Here is a 27,339-nt window from a genome sequence, read left to right as displayed (position 1 = left end):
CTGCAAAAGAAACTAAAAAAATTAAAATTAAAAAGACATTTTGTCATCAGACCTTGAAAAATCTGATTTTAGAAATGTGAAATACAGTAATTATATCCAATTAATAAACTCCAAATACCTTTAAAATGCAGTCTATTTTAAAAAACTTATTTAACGTTTTCGGTCAAATTAACAGACCTTCTTCAGGATCGAACTAACGGAATTTAAATTTGCCAAACGGAAATTCCAAAACATACGCTCTACAACCTTCTCAGATTCAATTGCGAATTTGAGAAGATTGCAGAGATAGAGTATTGCAGAAATATGAAGATAATATGATAATGTATGCAAGGTACATCGATGACGTATTCATTATTTGGAATGATAAACCAGACATATGCCAATTTATTAGAGATATAAACAGTAATACTTATGGCCTAGAATTAGAACTAGAGCAGCAAAATCATAAAAGGGTACATTTCTTAGATATAGAAGTTGAAATAGATGAAGAAGGGCAAATCGCTACGAAAGTATATGGAAAGCCGACGTACATTCCAGATTTGATACCATGGTCCTCTCATGACCCAATAAGACACAAACTAGCAGTGTTTAGAGCACTGATTAAAAGAGCATACACTCATTGTAGCAAGGCTCATGACACATGTAAAGAGCTTGAATACATCGCAATGCTAGCAAGAGATGTAGGGCTTAAGCAAAGTAAAGTAAAAGCTTTAATACAAGAAGCAGAAAAAGGAGGCAATAAAACTAAAGATAAAAAAGAAAAAGGAGTTCACCATAATGGAATACAGGGCACCGTTAAGTAACATATACAGAAAAATAGGAATAGAGCAACAAGAAAATAACATATAAGAGAAACACAACAATATTCCAAATGCTAAGAAATGACAAAACACCCGTAGACAGGAGGCTAGTGCCAGGTGTGTACAGAATACCGTTGCATGATAAGAGGCTGAAAAAGGAGCTATATTATGTAGGAACTACAAAGAGATCATTAAATGAAAGATTGAAGGAGCACGAAAAGAATATAAGATTTAAACAGCCAGTCACGGCTTTGGCTAATTATGCGATCGCAGATCCAACAGAGATTGCAATCGAATGGAGCAAGGCCGATATTATACAAAAAGTTGAAAATAGAAGACATCTAAAATATGCAGAGGCCTGGCACATCTATAAGTACAGGGAAAAAGGAAAAAATGTAAATTTTTGAGAATCAAACAAAATAACATCAGCATGGAAAGTGGCGGCGTTACAGTTATAAAGAACAAATGGACCTGCGCAATCGAATCTGAGAAGATTGTAGAGTGTACATCTTGGAATTTCCATTTGGCAAATTTAAATTCTGTTAGTTCGATCCTGAAGAAGGTCTGTTAATTTGACCGAAAACATTAGATAAGTTTTTTAAATAGACTGCATTTTAAAGGTATTTGGAGTTTATAAATTGGATATAGTAATGCAGGTAAAGATTTAATGATTTACAGTAATTATAATGGACCAAAAAATAAACATTTTAAATAATAATTAAAACCAATTAAATGAATACAAGATGCTGTTTAACAAATGAAATTAACAACATTTTAATAATTATTTGTTTCCTTTAAATTGAAAAATTCAGTATTTAATAGGAATTATTAGTTCAAACGATTAGAACATAATCATTATTTGTCATTGATTGTGAAATACAAAATGTGCATTACATAATTTATATATATTGAAAAGAGAATTAATGAAAAACATATAATTATGCATTATTAGTAAACCTATTAGAAATAATTNGTTTAACGTAATTATAGGGGTTTTTTTTACTGTTTTTTACGGATACCGTCACAATTTTTCTGCAGTTTTATAGGAATCGTAATTATTGGGACCGTAATTATAGGAGGGGCCGACTGTAATCATTTTTTTAATTAAAATTTTAATATAATGGTATTCTGCTCTTTAATTAATTTGATGGCTTCTCTGATCTTATTATTTTTATGGGTTTTAAAAGTAAGCATGATTAATATTTTACTTTAAATTGCAATTTATAAGTGAATTTATTAAATATGAAAAATTTGATACTGTATACAGTATTTCTATCAATCACGTATCAAATATGACCTGTCAGTTCTTCCCTCAGCATATTGACTGAACAGTTTTTCCCTGGATATGATAACTGAGACTGGTAGTTCATCCCCAGACATGGTAACTAACCAATTATTCACCAAGAAGTTGATTCTCAGACAATGTTTTCCCAGACAGTTTTTCCTCTCGAAAATTTATTCAAGGTTTTCTTCCAATGATTCTTCTCTCCAAAAGCTTTATTTCAGATTATATTCCTAAATAATATTTTGCAATGTTATTTGTTTAAAGACAGATAATGTATGATTCTTCAACAATAAATTGTTCAGTATTTTCTTTATATATAACTATTGTATTCCATTTTTGAAGTATGTAGATCATACCAAAAACAGTGATCAACCAAAAAAACTTTTGTGAGATTTGTCAATCACAATTGATTTGCTAGGACCATTTAGAGGAAAGTATTTTGTTTAATGTAATTGTATTTTATTCAAGGTAAAAATATCACAGTCAAAATGTTTAAAAATGGAGTGTAAAGTAAGAGAAAGATGCATGATGTTATTTTTCAACTTTATAAAACCTATGTTTAATTCCTAGTTAAAGTATAAAAGCAAATTTTTGCAATCTAGTACTAACATGATAGAAACAAATAATATAGAACTTAAATGAAATTTGTAATAATGGAGGCAAATTTATAGAGATGATTATATCTATGAACTGACAAAGACTTCTTCAATGTCTGTAAAATATGATTAATGGGCTAAATCTTTCCCCACTTAATTATCATGCATAGGTTGTAATTAAAGACAGTATAAATACTTTTATAAGTGTATAAATGTAAGTACCTCATATTAATTACTTGATTAAAAACAAATCATAACTAACAATCTTTTCTGGTGTTTATTAATAATTTTATCTAAATACAATGTGGAAGAAACATAAACATCATTTCTGTAGAAAACAGTTTATATTGTAACTTGAATATATAAAACAATTTGCAATTTTTACATAGCATTGTACACATTTAGGTGTTATGCAATTAAAGAGATCTAATAATTTTATATTTAAAAGCTTAACATTTTTAAATAAGTATCATATGTTTAAGTTAAAAAGGCCCTTTCTCCATGAAATGTATTTGCATTAATTCAAAGTTGTTTGCAGGGAGAATTATGCAAACATAACTAACTACTCAATAGAATAGAATTAATTAACCAAAACAACATTGCAGAAATTACCCTTTAAAAATATGAGGCAAAATTGTGTGGGAAAGAACTGTTTGGACTGCATTACTTGAAAGGAATTGTCTGGGAAAGAATTTACAGGGAACTGTATATCATATCCACATTTCAATTGAAATCTGCTGTAAGTTTAAGATTAACTTAAAAGATGAGTATGTCTAAACCATAATTTTGAGCTAAAAATCTTAAGATTGATTTGATTTATATACTGAAATTTACAATAAATGATTAAAATGATTTTCTAATTGTAGTAAAAGATTTTTCATTATGTAAAAAAAATAAGAATCAGAAACAGATATAACAGATTAGCCTAGCTGTTTTTGGACTTTTTTACATTGCTTTTTTGTATAATAGCAGTTATACTGCTATTTTTCTTAGAATCAAGTTCGTATATAAATTCATATTTTTAAGATTTATTTTATTATAAGAGCTTACTTGTAATAAAATGTATTTTAAAATAAAAGTCCTGTGTAGTAGAATATAAATGTCAAATGTAAAATATCTGAAATAATCTATTATTATTTCAAATATTTTACATTGATTATTTTAGATATTGAATTTTTTTAAAAACAATTATGAATATTTTATTGAAATTACAAAATAGTTCACAAAGAATTTTGATCTTTATTTCTAGATATCTACTTAGTATGACATAAAATTAAATTAATATATTTTTTATCTCTTTAAAGGTGCATAAAGAAACTTTAGATAAAGTTCCTAATGCATTACCAAATAGGAATAATATAGATATTGAAATCTATGGTATGGAAGGCATTCCAGAAGAAGACATTAAAGAACATGAAAGACTAAAAGCAGGAGGAGGTAAAAAAACCTTATAAAATTAGTAGTAATTTGTTACATTTAAGTTTTGAATTGCAAACCATATTCTATGGCTAGTGAAATAACAATAATTCTATAAGCTCAAATATGAACAGATGGTAAGATAGACAAAAGATTTTAAAATATTAAAAAATATCTATATATTCAGAAATATCTATATATTCAAAGTCATTTAATTCACACACTTCTTATTGATAAAATTTAATTAAAATTTTAATATAATGGTATTCTGCTCTTTAATTAATTTGATGGCTTCTCTGATCTTATTATTTTTATGGGTTTTAAAAGTAAGCATGATTAATATTTTACTTTAAATTGCAATTTATAAGTGAATTTATTAAATATGAAAAATTTGATACTGTATACAGTATTTCTATCAATCACGTATCAAATATGACCTGTCAGTTCTTCCCTCAGCATATTGACTGAACAGTTTTTCCCTGGATATGATAACTGAGACTGGTAGTTCATCCCCAGACATGGTAACTAACCAATTATTCACCAAGAAGTTGATTCTCAGACAATGTTTTCCCAGACAGTTTTTCCTCTCGAAAATTTATTCAAGGTTTTCTTCCAATGATTCTTCTCTCCAAAAGCTTTATTTCAGATTATATTCCTAAATAATATTTTGCAATGTTATTTGTTTAAAGACAGATAATGTATGATTCTTCAACAATAAATTGTTCAGTATTTTCTTTATATATAACTATTGTATTCCATTTTTGAAGTATGTAGATCATACCAAAAACAGTGATCAACCAAAAAAACTTTTGTGAGATTTGTCAATCACAATTGATTTGCTAGGACCATTTAGAGGAAAGTATTTTGTTTAATGTAATTGTATTTTATTCAAGGTAAAAATATCACAGTCAAAATGTTTAAAAATGGAGTGTAAAGTAAGAGAAAGATGCATGATGTTATTTTTCAACTTTATAAAACCTATGTTTAATTCCTAGTTAAAGTATAAAAGCAAATTTTTGCAATCTAGTACTAACATGATAGAAACAAATAATATAGAACTTAAATGAAATTTGTAATAATGGAGGCAAATTTATAGAGATGATTATATCTATGAACTGACAAAGACTTCTTCAATGTCTGTAAAATATGATTAATGGGCTAAATCTTTCCCCACTTAATTATCATGCATAGGTTGTAATTAAAGACAGTATAAATACTTTTATAAGTGTATAAATGTAAGTACCTCATATTAATTACTTGATTAAAAACAAATCATAACTAACAATCTTTTCTGGTGTTTATTAATAATTTTATCTAAATACAATGTGGAAGAAACATAAACATCATTTCTGTAGAAAACAGTTTATATTGTAACTTGAATATATAAAACAATTTGCAATTTTTACATAGCATTGTACACATTTAGGTGTTATGCAATTAAAGAGATCTAATAATTTTATATTTAAAAGCTTAACATTTTTAAATAAGTATCATATGTTTAAGTTAAAAAGGCCCTTTCTCCATGAAATGTATTTGCATTAATTCAAAGTTGTTTGCAGGGAGAATTATGCAAACATAACTAACTACTCAATAGAATAGAATTAATTAACCAAAACAACATTGCAGAAATTACCCTTTAAAAATATGAGGCAAAATTGTGTGGGAAAGAACTGTTTGGACTGCATTACTTGAAAGGAATTGTCTGGGAAAGAATTTACAGGGAACTGTATATCATATCCACATTTCAATTGAAATCTGCTGTAAGTTTAAGATTAACTTAAAAGATGAGTATGTCTAAACCATAATTTTGAGCTAAAAATCTTAAGATTGATTTGATTTATATACTGAAATTTACAATAAATGATTAAAATGATTTTCTAATTGTAGTAAAAGATTTTTCATTATGTAAAAAAAATAAGAATCAGAAACAGATATAACAGATTAGCCTAGCTGTTTTTGGACTTTTTTACATTGCTTTTTTGTATAATAGCAGTTATACTGCTATTTTTCTTAGAATCAAGTTCGTATATAAATTCATATTTTTAAGATTTATTTTATTATAAGAGCTTACTTGTAATAAAATGTATTTTAAAATAAAAGTCCTGTGTAGTAGAATATAAATGTCAAATGTAAAATATCTGAAATAATCTATTATTATTTCAAATATTTTACATTGATTATTTTAGATATTGAATTTTTTTAAAAACAATTATGAATATTTTATTGAAATTACAAAATAGTTCACAAAGAATTTTGATCTTTATTTCTAGATATCTACTTAGTATGACATAAAATTAAATTAATATATTTTTTATCTCTTTAAAGGTGCATAAAGAAACTTTAGATAAAGTTCCTAATGCATTACCAAATAGGAATAATATAGATATTGAAATCTATGGTATGGAAGGCATTCCAGAAGAAGACATTAAAGAACATGAAAGACTAAAAGCAGGAGGAGGTAAAAAAACCTTATAAAATTAGTAGTAATTTGTTACATTTAAGTTTTGAATTGCAAACCATATTCTATGGCTAGTGAAATAACAATAATTCTATAAGCTCAAATATGAACAGATGGTAAGATAGACAAAAGATTTTAAAATATTAAAAAATATCTATATATTCAGAAATATCTATATATTCAAAGTCATTTAATTCACACACTTCTTATTGATAAAATTTGGAAAAATGGGATCTTAAATTAAACATCTTCACCTCTATTCAGAAAATATTATAATATTCAGAAAATTATAAAAATTTGAATTTATTTCAAATTAATTGAATTATTAACAATTACAGCTATTTTTGATCAGTCATATGGTCTATTATTAGAATCTTTTGTGTTGTACAATAATTTTTATCTAAAATTAATCAGCCTAATGTGTATATTTCATTAAAAATTTTTTAAAAAATATTCAAATACATTTTAAATGTTTACATTTTGTCACATGACTATTTGTGTTATCACTTGTTTCATTTTGATGATGATATTCATAAGATATTAAAACTGCTAAATTTATTACATGTTTTATTTTATTAACTAAAAATGTTTTATATTCAATTTTGTTGGTGCACATGGTATACATTGTGGCAACATGGCAATCTACATGGTTCAGTCTGTGTTAAATATTTGTTTTAAATTCAAGGTATAGGTTCAAGGTTAGTAAGTTATTACTTTCTTTGCTTTCAACAAATGATTATCATGTCTGGTAGATGTCCAAAAAGATTTTGTTGTCATCTTTCTTTTACATTAAGTTGTACTTTGAACAAGCCATAACAAAACTAATCAGGATAACTTCTTTAAAATTGTATTGAGTTCAACCAATAATAAATAATATAATACAATATTTGTAGTAAATGTATAATTTTTTTTTTAAGTTTTAGGTTTTATGACATACATTAAATTTTTCTTCAATAAAATATTGTACTTAGTAGTTATTTGATTTAGTTTCACATTACCAAACATCATATAATCTGTCATTCTTGATGTGCAGATTTACTGGTATATGTATTTTTTTTTTTTTGTTCTCTATTAATTAATTCATTTGTAAACTAAAGATAGCCAAAATAATAGTTGAACTGTTTCTAATTAAAGAAATATCTTTTTGGCTTTCTTAACTAACAGTGTGTTCTATTTTGATCTTCAGTAAAGCTTTGTCCATATTTATAATAATAACAAATTGTAAAGTCTGCTAAAATTTTTATTAAAATTTTAGTTAATTAAAATTAAAAATTAAAATTTTTCACAAATGCATTTATAATTTGTATAATTATGATACAAGAAATTATCACAAAATTTCATTATTAACGATAATTCTATAATAAAACATACAATTAAAATATAAGAAAAATGTTTATAATCATAATTTAAAACGTTTTTTTTACATGAAGGCTATTTTTTTGCTATAGAAAAAACTATTCTTCAGTTTTATAAAAGGACCTTACTAAAAGATTATCTTATCATTGCAAGAAATAGCTAACCAGAGAAGAAGAAAAATAATTGTATCTAAAAATGATAATGATATTAAAGAAGTAATAACAAAAAAGTAGATTAACTAGTTTAAAAAATATAATTAAATATATGTAACTTAATTTTAACATACACTTAAAATTTTTAGATTACTATTTGTGAGAAAGGCATATTGTTTACTTATTTAAGTAAAGTATATAAATTACAAAAAACTGCCTGCCATGGGCAGCCAATTAACATATTAAAATTTAAAATTAAGAAGTTAATCAGAAATAATAAATTACATCAATAATATTTTCAGAATAAAATGTACTATAGCTACTATAGATTAAAGTGTCAAATGCTACAGTGATAATCAGATAAAGTTTAATTGTTGCTGAAAAAATTATTGCTGAATAATTAATTATTAATCAGATTTGATCTAGTTATATTAATTTAGCAAAGAATTAAAAATTTAATGTTTAAAACTTATCTGTTAAAATATTTAAAATTTAGTAGATCAAACTATGACATTTAATTTCAATAATAGAGATAAAGAACAATTAAATAAAAACTCGTTAATGAATATTTCTAATTATATTATCAGTTACTAGTAATCATTTTTTTTTCCTTCTGTATAACTATTAGTGGTTTAAAATATTTTGTAGAATTTTTTTCAATTTTATCAAACTGTTAATTCTTGAGAAATAGAGATGTTCTTCTACAAATTTAAAAGTATTGATAAATTTTCTATCTTTTCTAGCTATAATCTTTCATTTAACATTTAACAGAACATGCTCAGAAAATAATTATAAGATTATCAAAACACCTTATGTTGCCAAGATAATTTGTTAAAAACTAATGTTTTTGGCCTATGGAATAAGCTGAAAACGTTAGTTTTTAATAAATTATCTCAGCAACATAAAGTGTGTTTTGATAAACTTATAATCTTTTGTTTGCATTTTAAGCCTAATCAAACCAGTTTCAAATTACTAAAGATAAGTATAGCTCTATTCAGTTGTATTTTATTATTTTACTAGCTGTACCCAGCCACGTGTTGCTGTGGCTCAAAATGTATCTATTATAAATGTATAACACTCCCCACGGAAGAGAATTTTGAAAAATCCCTTCTAAGTGTACATTCTCATGACGTACTCTATTAAAACACAATCAAAAACGCAAAAAAACTGCATATAAAATAGTATAATTGAAGCCAAGTTCTTCATGGTAAGCCTTAATCCTGTCCCTCTTCCCCACAGGGGGAATTTCGACATCTATATAATATAAAAACATGCACGTATTTGAATGGAATGCTGTGTCAAAATTTCAAAGCAATCGGTTAAGAACTTTCGGAGATTTAAGATTTTGAACAAATGAACATTTATATTTTTATTTATATAGATGATGATTTTTAATGCAGATTTCAATTTTACATTTCAGCTCAAGATAGTGATAGAGATGATCCTAAATCTGATGATAATAGTAATCCAGGTCCTATAACTTCAGTTTCATCTGCCATGCCACCAGTAACTGTTGCTCCAGGAATGATGGGTCCAATGCCTGGAATGATGGGACCTGTGCATGGAATACCATTTGGTCCTGGAATGCATGGACCACCAATGGGGCCTATGCCACCAATGGGAATGGGACCTATGGGGCCAATGCCCCCAATGGGTAAGTTCATTTATTAAAATATATTTAAGTATTGTTTGATATTAATAAACAGTCATATTTTTAAGATTATAAATCAAATTGTTTTGTTCAACTTTACCTAAAAGTTGAAGATATTTACATCAAAGTGTTTTTAATAATTAATTTATGGATGATAATTTTAAAAATCATTGAATCTTTATGATAGAAATAATTTTTAAGAATATACATTATAAGTTATGAAATAACTGTTTTGTATAAAATATTAAAAAATTTTTTTAATAATTAGAATAGGATACATAGTAAAATTTATATCTTTGATTATATAATTTTATTATAGATTAATTTTTAGGAGTAGAAACCTTATATTATGAAAGATCACAAATTGCCTATACTATCTAGCTATTTATTAGTCAGTCCCTTTATCAGATTTTTTCAGTGGAAAAAATTTCATAAAATTTAAGAGATTTTCTGGTCAGATCAGTGAAATCAAGCTAGGCAAATTTTTTAGTCAATGTATTTAATAACTGAACTTGTACTTGAAAAACTACATATTATCTTGCATAATTTCTTGTTAACTTTGATAAAGAAAATATTTTGAAATACAGTTGAATCTGCTTAATATAATCACTTTGGGATATGCGTAGACTGATATCAATAACTGACTGATAACATTAAGTGAGATAAGTAAATAAGACTGTAGTAGTGACAGTTCTGGTTGTTTTTTTTAACTTTGACATTAAGATGAAGTGTTTGAAACAATTAAAAATTGTATAACTTGAAGATTTATTAATTATAATTATTTTTACTTTTTAATATGTAATTCATCCAGTATAGTCTGCATGGTAACAACAGCTAGTGAATAATTGAAATAAGAAATGTCAGTAATTTAAACTGTGCTGCAAGCAAAAATGATTAATATTTAATGTTTAAAACACTAGTTAAGACTAATAATGAATCCTATCATCAGCTATACAATAAAGTAAATAACACAAAAAGAGAGCTTAAGAATGAATAGACTAGCAGTAACCAAATTGATTACAACAAGCAAAGTTTTATTAAATGATAAGATTGGATTTAACTAGTTTAGGCCAGAACCTGAATAATTAATTATTATGTAATTTGGACTAAAGATAAGCAGTTATATTGTGATCTTGTGTTATATTTAATATTATTAATTTTTGAATTGAATTAATTAATAGTTAATCTGACATCATTTGATCATTAAAGTAATTTGGGCTTGATTGTTTATATATGAAATTTTATAAATGCATTTTAATCTTTTGGGATATGCTGATGTTGATAACATTAGATAAAATGATAATACCATGATTATAATAAGCAATCTGTCATAATTGTAGCCTGCAGTTACTGACTGCTATTATATTGTTTTCTAGTTCATAATTTCTCTAATTTGAAAAACAAAAATTTACATAGTTATATAATAAATACAATAAACCAGATTAATTACTTCAAATATCAAATGAACAGTCAGATTTCTTTATTGAGCCTGAATTAATTATTTTCAATAGCTTGATAAAGGAATTTGGCTGTGCATTTGATATTTAAATAATTATATTTCCTATCATGTGCTAAATAGGTTTACCAGCTAGTTAAACAATAAATTTGAACATAAAGAGAATATAAATATAATAGTCTCTCTAAAGTTTTTATTGATTTCTTTGTCAGATGGTTGTTGTTATGATAAATTCTACTTATCTATATATATATATAAAAATGGACATGTATGTCCCTATATCTCACTTTTTTGCCAAAACTACACATCGCACGTGAATGGTGTTTGTATGTGGTGGTAGCCCCAAGTCTCCATTCGTGCATAGGGGTGGTTGCGTCTCGATAGCTATAAGGGTGCGGGAGATATGAGGCTAAAAGTGGTTGAAAGTGGCTTTCTATTTCGAATGTTTTGTTCGATTTTTTCGAATTTGTTCGAATTGGTTCGATTATAGAATGATTGAAAACGTTCCAGAAACGTTGAAATTTGTTCGTTTGACCTAAATGTAAAAATTCTCTAATTAGTCTGAAAACAGGGGACCTAATTCTTGCATTCTGTGAAAACGGGTAAGATTAGCTATAACGTAATTATCTTAATCTTCACTATCGTTACTTTTTGCCCAGCGAAGCGGGTCCTTGCAGCTAGATTCTAGATTACTTAGAAAAACAGTCTTTTATATATATAAAAAAACTATATTACATACAAATAAAAACCCAGCGAAGCGGGATCTTGCAGCTAGTTTATTAATATTTTTAAAAACATTAAAAGTATAAAAGTCAAAAAATTAAATTATTAGTAACCAATAATAAATAAAATGAAAAAAATATTTTAAAAATGTATAAAGTTTGTTATAATTTATAACTCTGAATTTAAGAATCTTATTTGATAAAATAATTATATAATAAATGTGATAGTACTTAATAATTGCATAATTAACAACAATTGACAAATTGAATAGTAATGAAAAAGTAGTTTGTTAGATTTCTGATGGAAAGTATTTAACAATGTATTCAATTCAGCTTAAATTTTGGATATAATCAGAAAATTTTAACATCTCACTAATATAGTAAGACACCAACCGAATGCCGTAAATTAATCGGGCTATTTTAATGCTAAATTCTAAATAAATTACGTAATTAATTTGGCACTAGAGGAATTACGTAATTTATTTAGAATTTAGCATTAAAATAGCCCGATTAATTTACGGCATTCGGTTGGTGTCTTACTATATTGGTATCGGGTTTGGAGATGTTTATTTACATCTCACTAATTTGAATGACTTGCAATAAATTGCACTTTTTGGAAAACAAAAATTTTAATATGTAAATTATTTCATCAATATAGCTTAAATTTAAAACTTATCAAGAAAAATTAAGAATTGTGCAATAAAAAAAATTTTTTGTTTTGAATTAAAATGAAAAAAATACAATCTAATCTAAGAAGGATATTGTATATACAAGAAAAGTTTTTAAAGAAATATATTTTCTTTACATTTTTAAGAGTATTTAAAATACAGGAGCTCCCCTACTTACAAACTTTTAGACATATGAAGAATATGACCATATGAATTCTGAACTTCTCTTGTTGGTTATGGGGTGGTGTCAAAGTCAGTCTTTGGCCAGTAATAAATAATAAATTTTTAATAAATAAATAATGTGGATTCATTTCTATTGTGTATGGTCATTTTTCATTTCTGTGCAAATTCTGATGTTCCATCACCACTTGTAATTTTGGAGTAACAATGTTTTTGGCTATTGTTTGGAATTTTTGTAAACTTTTATGATTAATGCTTCAAGAATGCATCCAGAATATAACAGTAAATCTAGCAAGGCAGATAAGTGCAATAAATAACACTCTGTTATAATAGAAATTAAACTTCATTATTAAACTAAATGTATTACATGAAAAAATCCACATTTGAAACACCTGCTACTAAGCAGTAGCGAGCAGGTAAATGAATGTAATATATTCTATTAAGTACATTGAAGGATCAAAACACTAACAATACATGGTTATTCTGTGTACAAATGTACTTTTTAGATTAGTTTTTGACTTATAGCAAAACTTCAGGAACTGTTTGTAAGTAGGGGAGCACAGGTAAACTGAAATTTAAAAAAGTTCAAGTATTTAACTTGTACTGTCAAAAATTTGTTGTGGTTATACTGTAGTATTAATTAATATCTACACTGCAGTGAAAGCTGACAATTAAATGGTACAAATAAGATGATAAAAATTTATTCAAATGAATAAATTTTTAAAATCAAGATATGGTTTTGATTTCTGTAGTGAAGTACTGTATTTTAGAGCACTGCAGCCAACTGCGTTGTAACATCTGAATTTTAAATGGAATTCCAGTAATTTGTGTATAATGTTTGAGATTTTTGCTTGATGATGGTCATTTAACATTATTTGAAAATGGCTGCATTCTACATATACTGCTGGAACTTAAAGGTTGTGTTGTATATTATATTTCAGGTTTAGTTGTATTTTACTTGAAATGATTTACCAAAGTTTACTAGTTTTTTAGCATTATCTGTTTCTCAGTAGTTAAATTCAAACTGCAGTTTTGTTATTTTGAATTAAAGTTTTTCTAAAAATATTCTATATTAATTCAAATTTGCTACAATTATATAGTACATTATAATTTTGTACATTAAAATATCAAATATTAGCAAAATATATCTTGCCATGACTGCGAAATGCAATAATTCTATAAATCCTTCAAATTAGAGATTTTTAGCACTGAAAATTAGGATTGAAATTATTATTAAATTTTTAATATTGTTGTATAAAAAATGATGTTATGTGATGATGGTGGTATAAAATGTTCCTGTTTACACGGTTTAGAAGAACACAGTACACACTTCCTTTCTAACAATAACAACACAATTACACTTTAATGTCTCCAAATCAGCGAGCGACTCTCTGGCACTCCACAATCGAGCAACACTCCGGTACCCAACAATTATTTGATAATTACAATACTGGTTCCTGACCAGCCACACAGCTACCCACTCTGGTTAGCTCCCCAGTCAGTACTGCAGCTAGCACTCCTCTCAGTTCTGTCTCCACACAACACTGACTCCACACCCCCAAAGGGAAGCACACAAATTTTCCATCTCTAGGCAGGACCATCTCCCCTGCATTCTTAGGGATACTATTACCTCACCCACCTGACATGTGTGACAAAGCTGTGGACTATCCATCAACACTTGCTGACATCCACACACCTGACACATGTTACAATTGAACTTAACAAATATATTCCTTGAAAATGATAATTCAGCCATAAACTATGTTTTGTAATATACAAATTAGTTGAAATAAATGTTCATTTGAATTGATATTAGAACTAAAATGATTAAAGGAAAAAATAAAAATACTAATTTTTCTATCGTAAGTTTTTTTGAGTCACCTCAAATAATGCATATTATCTTAAAATGCATACACAAATAGGCACCTAATTGATGTATTTGATTCACTCAAAAAGAAACTGGAGTTACTAATTAAAGATAAAGCATTTGCACCAGAAACAATTTGACAAGTATGTAGGAATGCTGGCTATTAATATTTTGCATATATTTGCAACACCACTACTGCACAGCAGCATGGGAAAAAAACTACTCCAGAAAATGGCATTTACCAATGCAAGCTCATCCAAGAGGGGAGAGCATTTAGTCATTGAATTTCTGATGTTAGAGCAAGTTAAACTGAGTGAAATTCATCAGCTGTTTATAACAAGAATGTGTTGTCAAAATGCAAATATATATTTTTACCTTGATTCAACAGATGACTATGGATTACAGATAAAATTTTCCAGTGTTTTTTATTCTCCAAAACATCTTTTGAACAATTACGAATTCACAACTCAATTAATAAAGTATTGCTACATTATGTGTTAACATTATAGCATTGCATTGTTAAAATATTTACTAACCTTAAATCGATAGGTTTTACATTTTGCAAAATATATTTTTTATTCTCCAAAACATCTTTCCAACAATTACGAATTCACAACTCAATTAATAAAGTATTGCTACATTATGTGTTAACATTATAGCATTGCATTGTTAAAATTTATTATTTCTAGCATGAAGTGATTAAAATGTAAATTGTATGTAATTTTAAAAAAATATACGTGTATAAAATTANATGGATTACAGATAAAATTTTCCAGTGTTTTTTATTCTCCAAAACATCTTTTGAACAGACTATATAATAAATTACATATTTTCCATAAATATTATTTTAAAATATTACTCATCTTCACTGCCATCATTTTATAGGGTTTGTGTGTGTACTTAAGTAAGTTTTTAATCTTGTTTTTTAGATAGTATCCTCGACTTTCCGCGTAAAAATTTACTAAATTGACTGACATTTTTCCTTTGCATAATGGAAGACAGGCATTAAGACATTGAGAGAATTTGAAGAAGGAAAGAATAACAGAAAAAGAATGAATAAATCATATGAGTCATATGCTGGGAAAATTGGCAAATATTCTACTTGGAAACTCTATATGGTGCTAGATATGTAATATTGCTTGTCTAACTTCAAATAGTTCCATGTGTCACACCAAATAAGATCTATAGTTTTTTATTAAATTTAACAGATTAATCTGTTAAATTTAAGACTGTTAATTTAAGACTAATTAATCTGTTAAATGTTTGAGACTGTAATGTCAAATTGTATTGATCAGTTTTATATTTTAAAAATAGTCCTTTAATTTCAGTAGTACTTTGGCTTTTTCTGATTTCTATTCTTATCAAACATTCTTTACAGAACAAAACTGTAAGTTGATTATTTATTATAAAAACACAAAGTATTGTGAAATAAATAGCAATTTTTTAACTTTTACTTACGTGGACAGTCTCTACGTCAAAAAAAGATTGCTAAATCTAAACATGGCTTCTTTAAGTTCATTTTTATTAGTTGATACTCTTTCATCAACCAGCATTTTTAACTTTACCTGTAAATTTTCAATAGAATTTAAATATGGGTTATTTTCAGACTTTTAGACTTTAAAAGATCTTTATTTTGTTTGGCTTGTTAGCATGTGGCATTATCATCTTGAAAAACATCAGTATTACCAAAGTGATCTTTGATTGTTGGAATCAGAAACAATTCTAAAATTCCTTCATACACTTCTGCTATTACGGTCTCATTAAGAATACATATATTTCCAGGTCCAATAACTGACATGTAGCCCCAAATCATTAAACTTATTGGAAATTTAGTGTTTGTACTCTGGCAATCTTAAATTTCTTTTCTGAACATCTCCAAACAAATTTTTCTGCATCCTCACTACATCTAATTCATATATGACTCTCATCTGAAAAAATTGCCGTTTTCTTGTCTTACAGTCTAATTTTTGTGCTGTCTTGACCATTTTAAATAATTTTTTTTTGTCAGAAAGGTGTTTCTTTTGGCTTTGCAAATAAAAATCCTGTGTCATTCAATCTATTTCTTATTGTTCTTCACAGACATTGATACAGGTATACCTCGACTTACTTCATTTCGAGTTACATCGTTCTCGATTATACGTTGTTTGTCAAAGAATATATGGAAAAATAAAAATCAAGTTTAAGTCATTTTATTCAACTTTACGTCTGTCCACCACAAATATTGAAGTCCTAATATCACTATAAAAGCGTTAAAGCACATAAAATCATATTAAAATACATACATTTACAGTAAATGTTAATATAATTATCATAAATCTTAGAGAACGAAACGTGAAAACATTGTGTTTCTGTGTTGTCGTCTTATTTAGCAGTCTAAGTGCTCAATATTGGTGTTTTCCACAGTAGCTCCAACATTACCGTTTGGTGTCCTTGTCAGCGCCACTCGATATTGGTAAATTTAATATAAATTAATTTATTTTTTACTGTCGCAAAATAATTTTAATAACTGTATTTATTATTTAACCTTACAAAATCGTCTTATTTTATAATGTCTTAAAGCAAACCACATTCACAAATAAAGAGTCCGCGATGTACTGTAAACATCACCAAATTGTAAACATGTACAGTACATTTACAAGTACTATATGTACTGTACATTCATGAATTCATAAAATTTAATTATTTTTTTCTGTAATTTAAAAGCTAAAATTTATTTGTTTGTAAGCTTAAAATAGATTCTTATTAACCAAATATTATTAAAAATGCATTTATAAATAAAATACAAAATTGGGAATGGTTATTTGTTGTTTAGCCTAGTGACAAGTAAATTCGACTTACATTGTTTTTCGACTTAAGTTGCCTCTTCTGGAACCAATTACCAACGTGAGGTGAGGTATACCTGTATTATTTTTCTTCCATTTTATATTTAATTGTTTGGAAGACATTTTTTTCAATAGGTGATCTTGAGCCAACCTGGTTTTTAGGACACTTCTTCTCATATCAATTTTTTATGTCTCCTGTGTCTTTAAACTTTTTTCAAGTGTAATTTACAGTTTCTAATGATGTACCACACACATTGCAACTTTTGTTTTGTTTTTCCCATCTTACAGAAGATTATTAATTTGTTTTCTCACATCATTAATAGATTCTTTGGGACCATCATTTAAATAAAGACAATAAAATATCACTGTTTTCTTAGAAAATAATGAAAACACACCTCTTAAAGCTAATGATTTCTTTCATTCAAATTAGAATGCTCATAATCTATAAATTTAGAACAGTGTTCAAATACTCTATTTAAAATTTATTTTGTATTACTAGTACAATCTATATATTAACAGGACTTATTATACTGGAATTATGGATGCAGATATTTAGTCTTACAGTTCAAAAATAATGTTCTTTATTTAGTTCACAGGTGAACTAAATAAACTAACTAAATAAACTAAATTTATTTTCTTGTAAAATGAGCTCAAACTAAATCCTTTAATTTTCTTACATCAAGTTCAAGTACTTTTTGCTTGGAGCTGTATGTTACTCAGCAGTGATACTTGTTGGTCTGTTGTCATAACTTAAAAAGTCTGATGAATTGTTTTTTTCACATAAAAAATGTAAAACTGTAAAGTTGAGAGAATTTTTTTCTTTTCCATTTTATAATATTTCTTTGTATATCATACAGAACATCTATCCAAATAAGAATGACAAATATGAAATTTTTAAAATTTACTATTTAATAATTTATTAAAATTATCATTTTTGAAATTGAATACAATAAATTATAAATTAAATAAATATAAAATATTTTCTTCGTCTTGTTAAGATGATTTTGTAATAATTTTATTGATAATGTATTTGATTTTTAAGTGTTAATCTGTTTTAATCATATTGATATTAATATTAGATTTTCAATTTTACATTGTGTTGTTTTATAATGATAATTAATATTTAAAATAAAATGTAAAAATATGTAAAAATGGAGAATAGAATAAATTTTTTATTTTCACTATTAAAGACAACCAGAGCTCAGCCATGAACAAAGGTGGGATATTTTATATTAGCCATCCTTTATTTATTTGCTTTTTTATTTTTTTCATTTTTATATTTAAAATCCAAATTATCTTTTCGGAATGCTATTTTGAAATCAAATTTTCAGACTTTATCTGCATGAAATGAATACAAAAATACCAAAATAAAAAATTCACTGCTCTGGTATTAAACAAATTAATATTTTTAAAAGTTGCATGTTATTTTTGTTGTTATATTTAAATAAGTAATGCATTTTTAAAACTTCCTTTTTCTTGGTTTATAGGAATGGCACCACATTTTATGGGTCCTGGGTAAGTTTAATTACTTTATTTATAAACATATCATTTGAAATGTTAAATAATAAGTTTACCTAATTTTTAAACTGTTTTATTAATCTCTAAGCCACATTACCCATTGTAGTGGACATACAGTACAAGTTGTCACATTACATCATTTCACATTGCAATTTATTGTATCAAGGCATGAAACATTGCACAATGCCAGTGCATATGGTTTTCATATAAAGAATTTTAATCAAACTGTTAATTATATTCATAGTAATGAAAATTTTATTAATTTAATTCAAGGTACAAATTTACAGATGATAAAACAACTTTTTAAATGAAATAAAAACCAGTAAAATTTAAAAAAATAAATAAATTGAAAACCCATAACATAATTATATACATAGATGTGTTTTTAAATTTAAATTTTGTCAAAATTTCTTTGTATAGCAAATTTTCCATTTATGACAGAATTCCAAAGCAACTTTCTTGCCTGTGATTTCATTACAGAAATTTTTAACATGCATGAAACTAAAACTTATTGATAAAAAGCTGAAATAATCCTTTTAATAAAATAAATACTTTTTTTAGAAGTTTAAAAACTTTTTAAACAAATTATTTGAAATAAACATGAGATAAAATTAAAAGAAGTTATTAAAATTCCTATCATACTAAAGTATAACAAATTGAAATACATAAATATATTTTTTGTAATTTCATTTTTTCATAATTTCTTAAACTTAACCTAAAACATATACAGGCAGGTTCTTGAATAAAACTAATTTTCATAAACAAATGCATAACTTTAGAATTTTGCATTTCAACTAAATTTTTAATAAGAAAATAGACTAAATAAAGGATGGCAAAACATTTTCATTGCACATGTTTTACAGAAACGCAATCTTTGTGTTACTTTTATAAAGTTGTAAATTTGTAGCTTAGATGATTTCAATTCTATGCATGGAAAGCTAGAACTTCTGTAAATAAGTAATATAAAAAAAAACTTTTATACTTTTTCTAGCAATTTGACATTCCAAATATTGTTGAACCTGAGGAAGGCCATTAAATATAGCCGAAAACATTAGTTTGATTAAAGAAAATTTCTAGAAAAAGTGTCTAAGATTTTATATTACTTGGATAATTTCTGATAACATAAAGAAAGGATTCTTGTTGAATTAAAATTCTACTATCTGTACATAACCTGTAATTAAAACCATCATTATAAACATTACTACCCAATTTCTGCACTCTTTTAATGCCATTTGAACAAGTACTTTATTCTAAATTAAAAAGAATATGATTAATAATAGCAATTGACATTTTTAACTTAGATTATGAAACCTAAGCTACAAAACCAGAAAGAGTAAACCCTAGCGTTAGTAAACAAGTAAAATGTATGTAGGCTGTTTTTTTTTTCAAGCTCCAATGGTCCATAAAACAAAGACAAGTGTAAATAACAAAATGAATTTATTACCAAAAGTTAGATACAATCATGGTTACTTTTCAACATAATCACCATGAAGATTGAGGTTTGTCATATCTGGGGACAAGCTTTTACATTCCCTTGAATAATATTTAAACATTGTCAATTATACATGTGATATAGTCAAAAATGAACTAAACTTTTGACAAAAGTTTATACAGACTTGCACTGGACATCTTCAGTATAAACTCCTTCTACAAGTATATGAAGTGTGTTCAAAAAAATAACCAAACTTTTTGAATTGGGCAGAAATGGAATGTCATAGCATTGTGAGGTTGGCAACCTACGTTTGAGATAACCTAACAAATAAGCTGCTTTTTTCAGATTGTTGATATCTCGTTTCATTCTCGTATTATTGTTTTTTTGAGTGAAAGTTGCTTCAGTATTTATGGCAATTTTTGCAATTTGCAATTTATGAGAGCAATGATGCAATGTGAAATTTGCGTAAAACTGGGGAAAACTTTTACAGAAACATTTAAACTTTTGAATCAGGCTTATGGAATCAATGCTCTAGGTCAGGGGTCACCAAACTACGGCTTGCGGGCCAGATTCGGCTCACAGGGTCAGTTCATCTGGCCCACTGTCGCACTGTACCACAAATGAGCTAAAATATAATTATTCATATGGAAATATTATATATTGTAGATAAACTTACTACGTAAAAAAAAATTAAAATAAGTGTAAGTAAAAATGCCAAAATTGGTCCAATCTGATTTTAGCATCTGACAGTAATATAATTTTTACATAAATCAGTGAAATAAAAAATTTGGCGAGTTTTTGTGACTTTGGATATTAGAGTGCTTTTTGTGTAAGTACCTGCAATGAAGTTTCTAAGGAAAGCAATTAAAAGCTTGTTGCAGCGATCAATTGTGTATTGGTAATTAAATACGTTAGTTGTCTTTATTTTTTGTATTTGGTGTACTGAATTGAACAAAATGGCTATATGGCCTGCACTCATCATTCTCTGAGTTATCTGGCCACTGTGAAAAAAAGTTTGGTGACCCCCTGCTCTAGGTCATTTGCAGTGTTACAAATGGTTTATCCGATTCAAAAGTGGTTGTCAATTAGTTGAAGATGACCCTCGACCAGAAAGGCCTTTGACCTCAACTAATGATACTCACATTCAGAAAATCAAGGATTTGGTGTGTGCAAATCATTGTCTGACTGTCAGAGAACTTGCAGAAGAAATTGGGATTTTAATAGGGTTGTGCCATGACATTTTAATGGAGAAATTGAACACATTGGATTGCAGCAAAATTTATTCCTCGTTTGATGACCAAACTGCAGAAGGAAAATTGAGTGGCCTGGAACTCCTTCAAAAAGCCAACGATAATGAAACATTCATGAAAAGGATCATAACGGGTGATGAGAGTTGGGTTTATGGCTACAACATTGAGACAAAAGTTCAATCATCACAGTGGGTTTGCAAGGGATTTCCACACCTGAAAAAAGCATGACAATCTTGATCCAATATCAAGGTGATGATTGCTGTTTTCTTTAATTTCAATGGAGTTGTGCACTTTGAATTTTTGCCTCAAGGTCAAATAGTCAACCATCAGTACAGGTAGGTGTTTTGAAATAATTGCGTGAAAAAATTCACAAAAAAAAGCCAGAGTTGTGACAAGACAATTCGTGGTTCCTTCACTATGACAATGTGCCTGCTCACTCAGCCTTGTCAATTTGCCAGTTTTGTGCCAAAAATCAAATGATTGTCCTCATCAGTGTAAACACTACTGGGATAATTGTGTGAATAGGGGAGAGGAGTACTTTGAAGGGGACGAGGACCAATGATCTATAAATTGAAGAATGAAAATTTAAAAAAAAATAATGTTCAGTTATTTTTTGAACAGACCTTGTATACCTATACCCTTTTTCCAACATTCATTTCATCTGTTAAAACAATTCTGGATTTTTTGTGATTTCTTAAAAGGCTTTTGTCACTGCAGTTTTCATTATGCTACTGATTTAAAATAAAATGTGTAATCATTTAATTTACCCCCATTTAGAAAAAAGATAAGTCTGTGGAAGTGTGATCAAGAGGGTCGAGGAAGCATTACACTTTTGATCAGATACTTTTTGATCAGAAATTGTGACAATGTGCCTATGTTTCATGCTAGAAACTTTGCCACAATAAATTAATATGTTGTTAAGAAAAACATGAGAATTTTTCTGTTACTATCTTATTCTCCAATCTTGGCCTGCAGACTTTTATCTGTTCTGTGAAATGAAAGAGAAGTTGAAGGGTTGGAAGTTCTAAATCTGCATAGGTTGAATCTTCAGTGACTAAACTCCTTAGAGACATCACAAAAAATAGCTTCCTGAACTGGTTTGATTGATGATATGTGGTTGGTAGAACGTGTAGCTGTAGGAGTTTATTTTGAGCTTATATGGTATAATAAAACTTATGTCAAAAGGTTGGGTCATTTTTTATAACTATTTCATATAATGCAATATTAGTAGATTTATGCAGTTATTCATATTTAATATGTTTAAATATTACTTAAATAATTACTTTTAAAAGATTTGTCATAATTTAAAAATTTTCCAAAATATAATGAAATTCTGTTAATTCAGAGGGATGCCACCTGGATCTATGCCAGTAATGGGACCTATGGTTCACCCCCATGTACCTCCAGTTAGTGTTGTACCACCTGTTTCACAAGCTATTCCAGCCAGTGTTGCTGCTGCTGCTGCTGCAACAGTATCTCAACCTGCAAAACCTTTGTTTCCAGCAGCAGCTGGTCAGGTAAGATTTTTCAACATGCAAAATATTTTAGAAGTTTACTTATTTTAGAATGTTTTAGAAATTGCTTTTTATTTTATTTATTTCAATGATTAATTTTGTTTTAAATAGGCTGTGACAACCACCTCTTCAACTCCTGTGGGGGCAGACTTTAAACCTTTAAGTTCATCTCCAAATGTAAAACCTACTTTTCCTGCCTACAGTGGAACTAATACTACTGCCAGTTCATCAGGTACTAAAAATGGATTTTTCATAAATTTTAATAAAATTCTTAAAGAAATAATATAAGAAATAAATAAATTTTTTTCTTTTATGTATTTAGACCTTCTGTTTGTTGTTTTAAAATTGCTTTGAATTTAAATTTAAAATGAATAAATCACATAATCCAAGTTATGTGATTTATTCCTATCACAGTGATCTAAAAAAATCAGATTTTGAACTTCTATGCATTTTTTTTGTGTAAGCAGTTTGATTAGGAACTTATCAAAACACTGTATCTCCAAGTTGTATTGAAATTTTAATCAAATTATGTTTCGTCATGATTAAATTAGGAAAATTTGAAAAGATTTGCTTAATTATATCTTGATGTTTCATTTTTAATTTTTATCAGTGTAAAAAATAAAAAAATGAATGAGTATAATTACAATCAGGTGAACCAATGGATTGTATTGTAATAATTTGCAATGAGTTTTTAGTTATGATATAAAATTTAATAATTTCATCACTATCTTTCAGAATCAACTGTTACAACAAGTAGTACTAAGACAGGTCCTTCAACTTCATCTGACACTAAAAAACCAGCCACAATAAATACATCTGGTGCCACAAGTAAAATTATACATCCTGAGGAAGACATATCTTTGGTATATATTCTTTGTATTTATTTTTATAAAATGGAGAGATTTTATTAGTTTTAAGTATATGAAACTGTGATAAGCAATACAGGATACTTCTTACTAGGATAAAACTCTTACTACAAATATTGACTTTTATATATACATACTATTATTTTTTTAATATATTTGCTTATATATATCAATATATACCGTATTTTGCGGACTATAAGACACACCTTAATTTTAAAACAAGTTTTTAAAAAAATAACATTTTTACCATTTTTACTGCATAAATTCAATCCTTTTATACGGATTGAAGCAAATGCTGATCCATCAATCAATGCTTAGTAGCGCTATCGGACATCCGCTGATCATACGATGGTCGCACGATGATCGCTGGCCAGTCTGTGGTCGTGGATTCAGAACCACCGGTCGTCTCATGATCCGAGTTTCTATGGCGACAACATTGCTCATTTGAAAAGAGAAAAAGCGCGGGAATCATACGTCCAGACGCTTCTATCCCGACACCCTGCAACTTATGTTAGTTGCATCGGTGCACTGCTGCTGCCAGTTGAATTCAATGTTGCCAGATAGAGATAGGTTTCCTGCGGAATCAAACATATGGCCATTTTTAAGACACGGGAATTTTAAATCAAACACTGGACATTTTTTATTAATTTCGAGTATAAGATGCATCTGAATTTTGGGGGTAATTTTTTGAAGAAAAAAGTGCATCTTATAGTCTGTAAAATACGGTATATGTTTGTGCTGTTTATATATTGCTTTTTGTAATATTAAAATAACTTATATATTAACTTAAAAAATATTATTATTATTGATTAGAATATGGATCAGATATCTGTATAGTCAAAGAAATTTATCAGATGAGTAGAATATACAATGTCATATTATCAGAAAATTATAGAATCTGTTGTAGTAAAGCTGCTAATCATGTTTATTGTTCATTCATGTTATTAATCTATACTCCTTGGCCATGGGTTCATTCATAAATATATGTGATTAAGTCTATGACTTCATAAATTAACACATTAAGCACCACAATAGAAAGGCATAAAAATCACCCTGTGCCATCCTCTTTTTTATGGACAAAACAGCACAAATTTCAAGGCCATTTAATATAATTTTGTCTGCGTTGTTAAAAATAATTTTATAAATTCAAAAAATTGAACTTTATAAAAAAAAAACTGATATTAATAAAGTAAGATTGTAAATTTAAACTGCATTTATTAATATATTCAGAAGTATTCAAAAGCAGCTAACTCAGAAATTAAAAATATTTGAACAGTTAATGAGAACCTTTTATTAACATGTGTATGATGATTGTATTGTGAATGGTTTGATAAACCATATTTGCCATCATAAATGTTTCTGAAAGCAGTTTGAAGTTCAAACAAATAAACTTTTTTGTGTCAATGGGGCTCAGGTCACTATGGCCCTTTCCTAGTTGCTGTGTAATCTAGGCTGCATTTTCTTATTTAAAAAGTTGTTCTCACACTGACTGTTTTCTAAATATAGTAATTTTAATTATTATAGGAAGAGAGACGAGCTCGTATGCCCAAATACCAAATGATGAATGCAGCAGCTGGAAATGTATCACAACCTCCAACTAGTGCAGTAATGACAGGCCCGGGTAAAACTGTTCCTATGGCACCAGGTCCGGTTCCACCAGGTCCTCCAATGATGAATGGTATGAATATGATGAGACCACATATGGGTATGCCACCAGGTATGTTTTTTGATAAAATGACTTTATAAATATATAATGTAAGTACATGATTTATTTCTCTTAAATTTTAATTTGCAAACAGATATTAAATTTTCTGGAAAAAGCTAAATGCCTGATTTTGACAAATTTTTTCAAATACCTTAAATATGTAAATAAGTAATGTGTATTTTTTAATTATCTGAAAATTCAACTCATGCATTTCACTCCTTGTATGATGAAATAAATGACTACATTTTTTACATTTTGACTACAAGTTACCCTGTATTTACTTTGATAAATTTTTTGAATGCTCTGAGTTTTCTGGTTTATTTTGTTATATTAGAAAATTAAATTCATTAAAATAAGAACTGTTACAACATATCAAACCATTATTTGTTACCATTTTTGAATTATTTTTAATGTACTAAAGATTATTTCATATTAATTTTAAGTTTAGATTAAATCTTTTAATATCACCTGAATCCTGAATTATCTAGGTGGCTTGAATTAAATCTTCTGTTTATTATCTTGTCAGAATGAATCTAAGTTATTAGATTAGCCTTCATATTGTATCAACAATTGAAATAATATTTTAAAATGAAGAATTCAAATGTTAGAAATGAAAAATTACACAAGTTCTATTTAAAAGTATGTGAAATTTATTATTTTATTTTTTGTTTTTTTTTCTTAAATCATGAAACTAAATAACTATTTTTGAAATAGAGCTTTTACTTATTTAAATGCTTTTTGTAAACTTCTTATTGCTATTCTAGTATAAATTTAAAAGAACAAATACCAAATGATATGCTGGATTATCTATCAGAATATATTAAGGCTAATGGCTAATTATATACAAATTAATATGGCCAGAGCCAAGCAGTTAAGCTGCCTTCTCTTGATTAATTTAATTTATTTCTAATTATTAAACTTACTTTAAATTTAGAATATTCTGGAAGAAAAGAATCAACCCTCAGCAGGACAAAACCCAAAACTCCTGCTTACGGTGCAGATGCATTACCTTTTACACTATCTGGCCCTCCATTCAATCTTTATTTTCATAACTATTCTTGCTCTGAGCTGATTCTTTTCTTCCAGAATAATTTTAAATTTAAAGTTAATTTAATTCAAATTATTAAATTTATCAAGATATGGCAGCTTAACCACTCGCCTGTAGCCAAATTGATTTGGATTTAATTAGTTATTAGTCTTAATATAACTTGATAAATAATCCAACTGATCATTTGGCAATATGAATATATTGGGTAATTATTACTGTGTGTGTGTTTGTGTGTATCAAATATTGTTTGGCTATATTTTACATTATCACTTTCAGTTTATATTGTTTCTTAAAGAATGCTTTGTTATCCAGTAACAATTGGCATTATAAACAATCTGTTATTATCTTTTACCAAGATGCTAAATGACTCAATGAGGTATTTCTGTTAAGATAACAAAACCAGAATATGTGAGAGGATACAAAACAAAAATGTTTTAACAGAAATAATTTTTGACATCACTTAACAGTTAATTTAACCAAAATGTTAAATGAAAATTGGTTGACCTGAAAAACATGTTACTAAGTTAGCTGAATTATTTTTGTGGCTGTTTTGGTGTGAGCAGAACTTTAAATCACT

At 27.3% G+C, this 27,339-nt stretch overlaps 2 protein-coding genes across 2 annotated transcripts; both read left to right on the top strand.

The window, feature by feature from the left end:
• The first annotated feature begins 320 nt into the window (after positions 1-320).
• On the top strand, positions 321-803 carry LOC111623031. The gene has a single exon (XM_023365510.1). It carries the CDS (start codon positions 321-323, stop codon positions 801-803), a length of 483 nt encoding a protein of 160 aa, XP_023221278.1.
• A 5,613-nt stretch (positions 804-6,416) lies between these two features.
• Positions 6,417-26,182, top strand: LOC111623045 (BUB3-interacting and GLEBS motif-containing protein ZNF207-like). The gene is made up of 8 exons (XM_023365525.1): positions 6,417-6,555; positions 9,484-9,717; positions 18,917-18,944; positions 22,975-23,146; positions 23,255-23,375; positions 23,879-24,006; positions 25,534-25,726; positions 25,809-26,182. Exons 1-8 carry the CDS (start codon positions 6,498-6,500, stop codon positions 25,832-25,834), a joined length of 960 nt encoding a protein of 319 aa, XP_023221293.1. The 5' UTR covers positions 6,417-6,497; the 3' UTR covers positions 25,835-26,182.
• The last annotated feature ends 1,157 nt before the right edge of the window (positions 26,183-27,339 follow it).

This window comes from Centruroides sculpturatus, unplaced genomic scaffold (genome assembly GCF_000671375.1).
Source record: "Centruroides sculpturatus isolate CEXI.00-Female unplaced genomic scaffold, Cexi_2.0 scaffold351, whole genome shotgun sequence".
Taxonomy (NCBI): domain Eukaryota; kingdom Metazoa; phylum Arthropoda; class Arachnida; order Scorpiones; family Buthidae; genus Centruroides; species Centruroides sculpturatus.
Note: the sequence above shows the minus strand (reverse complement) of the source record. Positions and strands in the feature narration are given on the sequence as shown.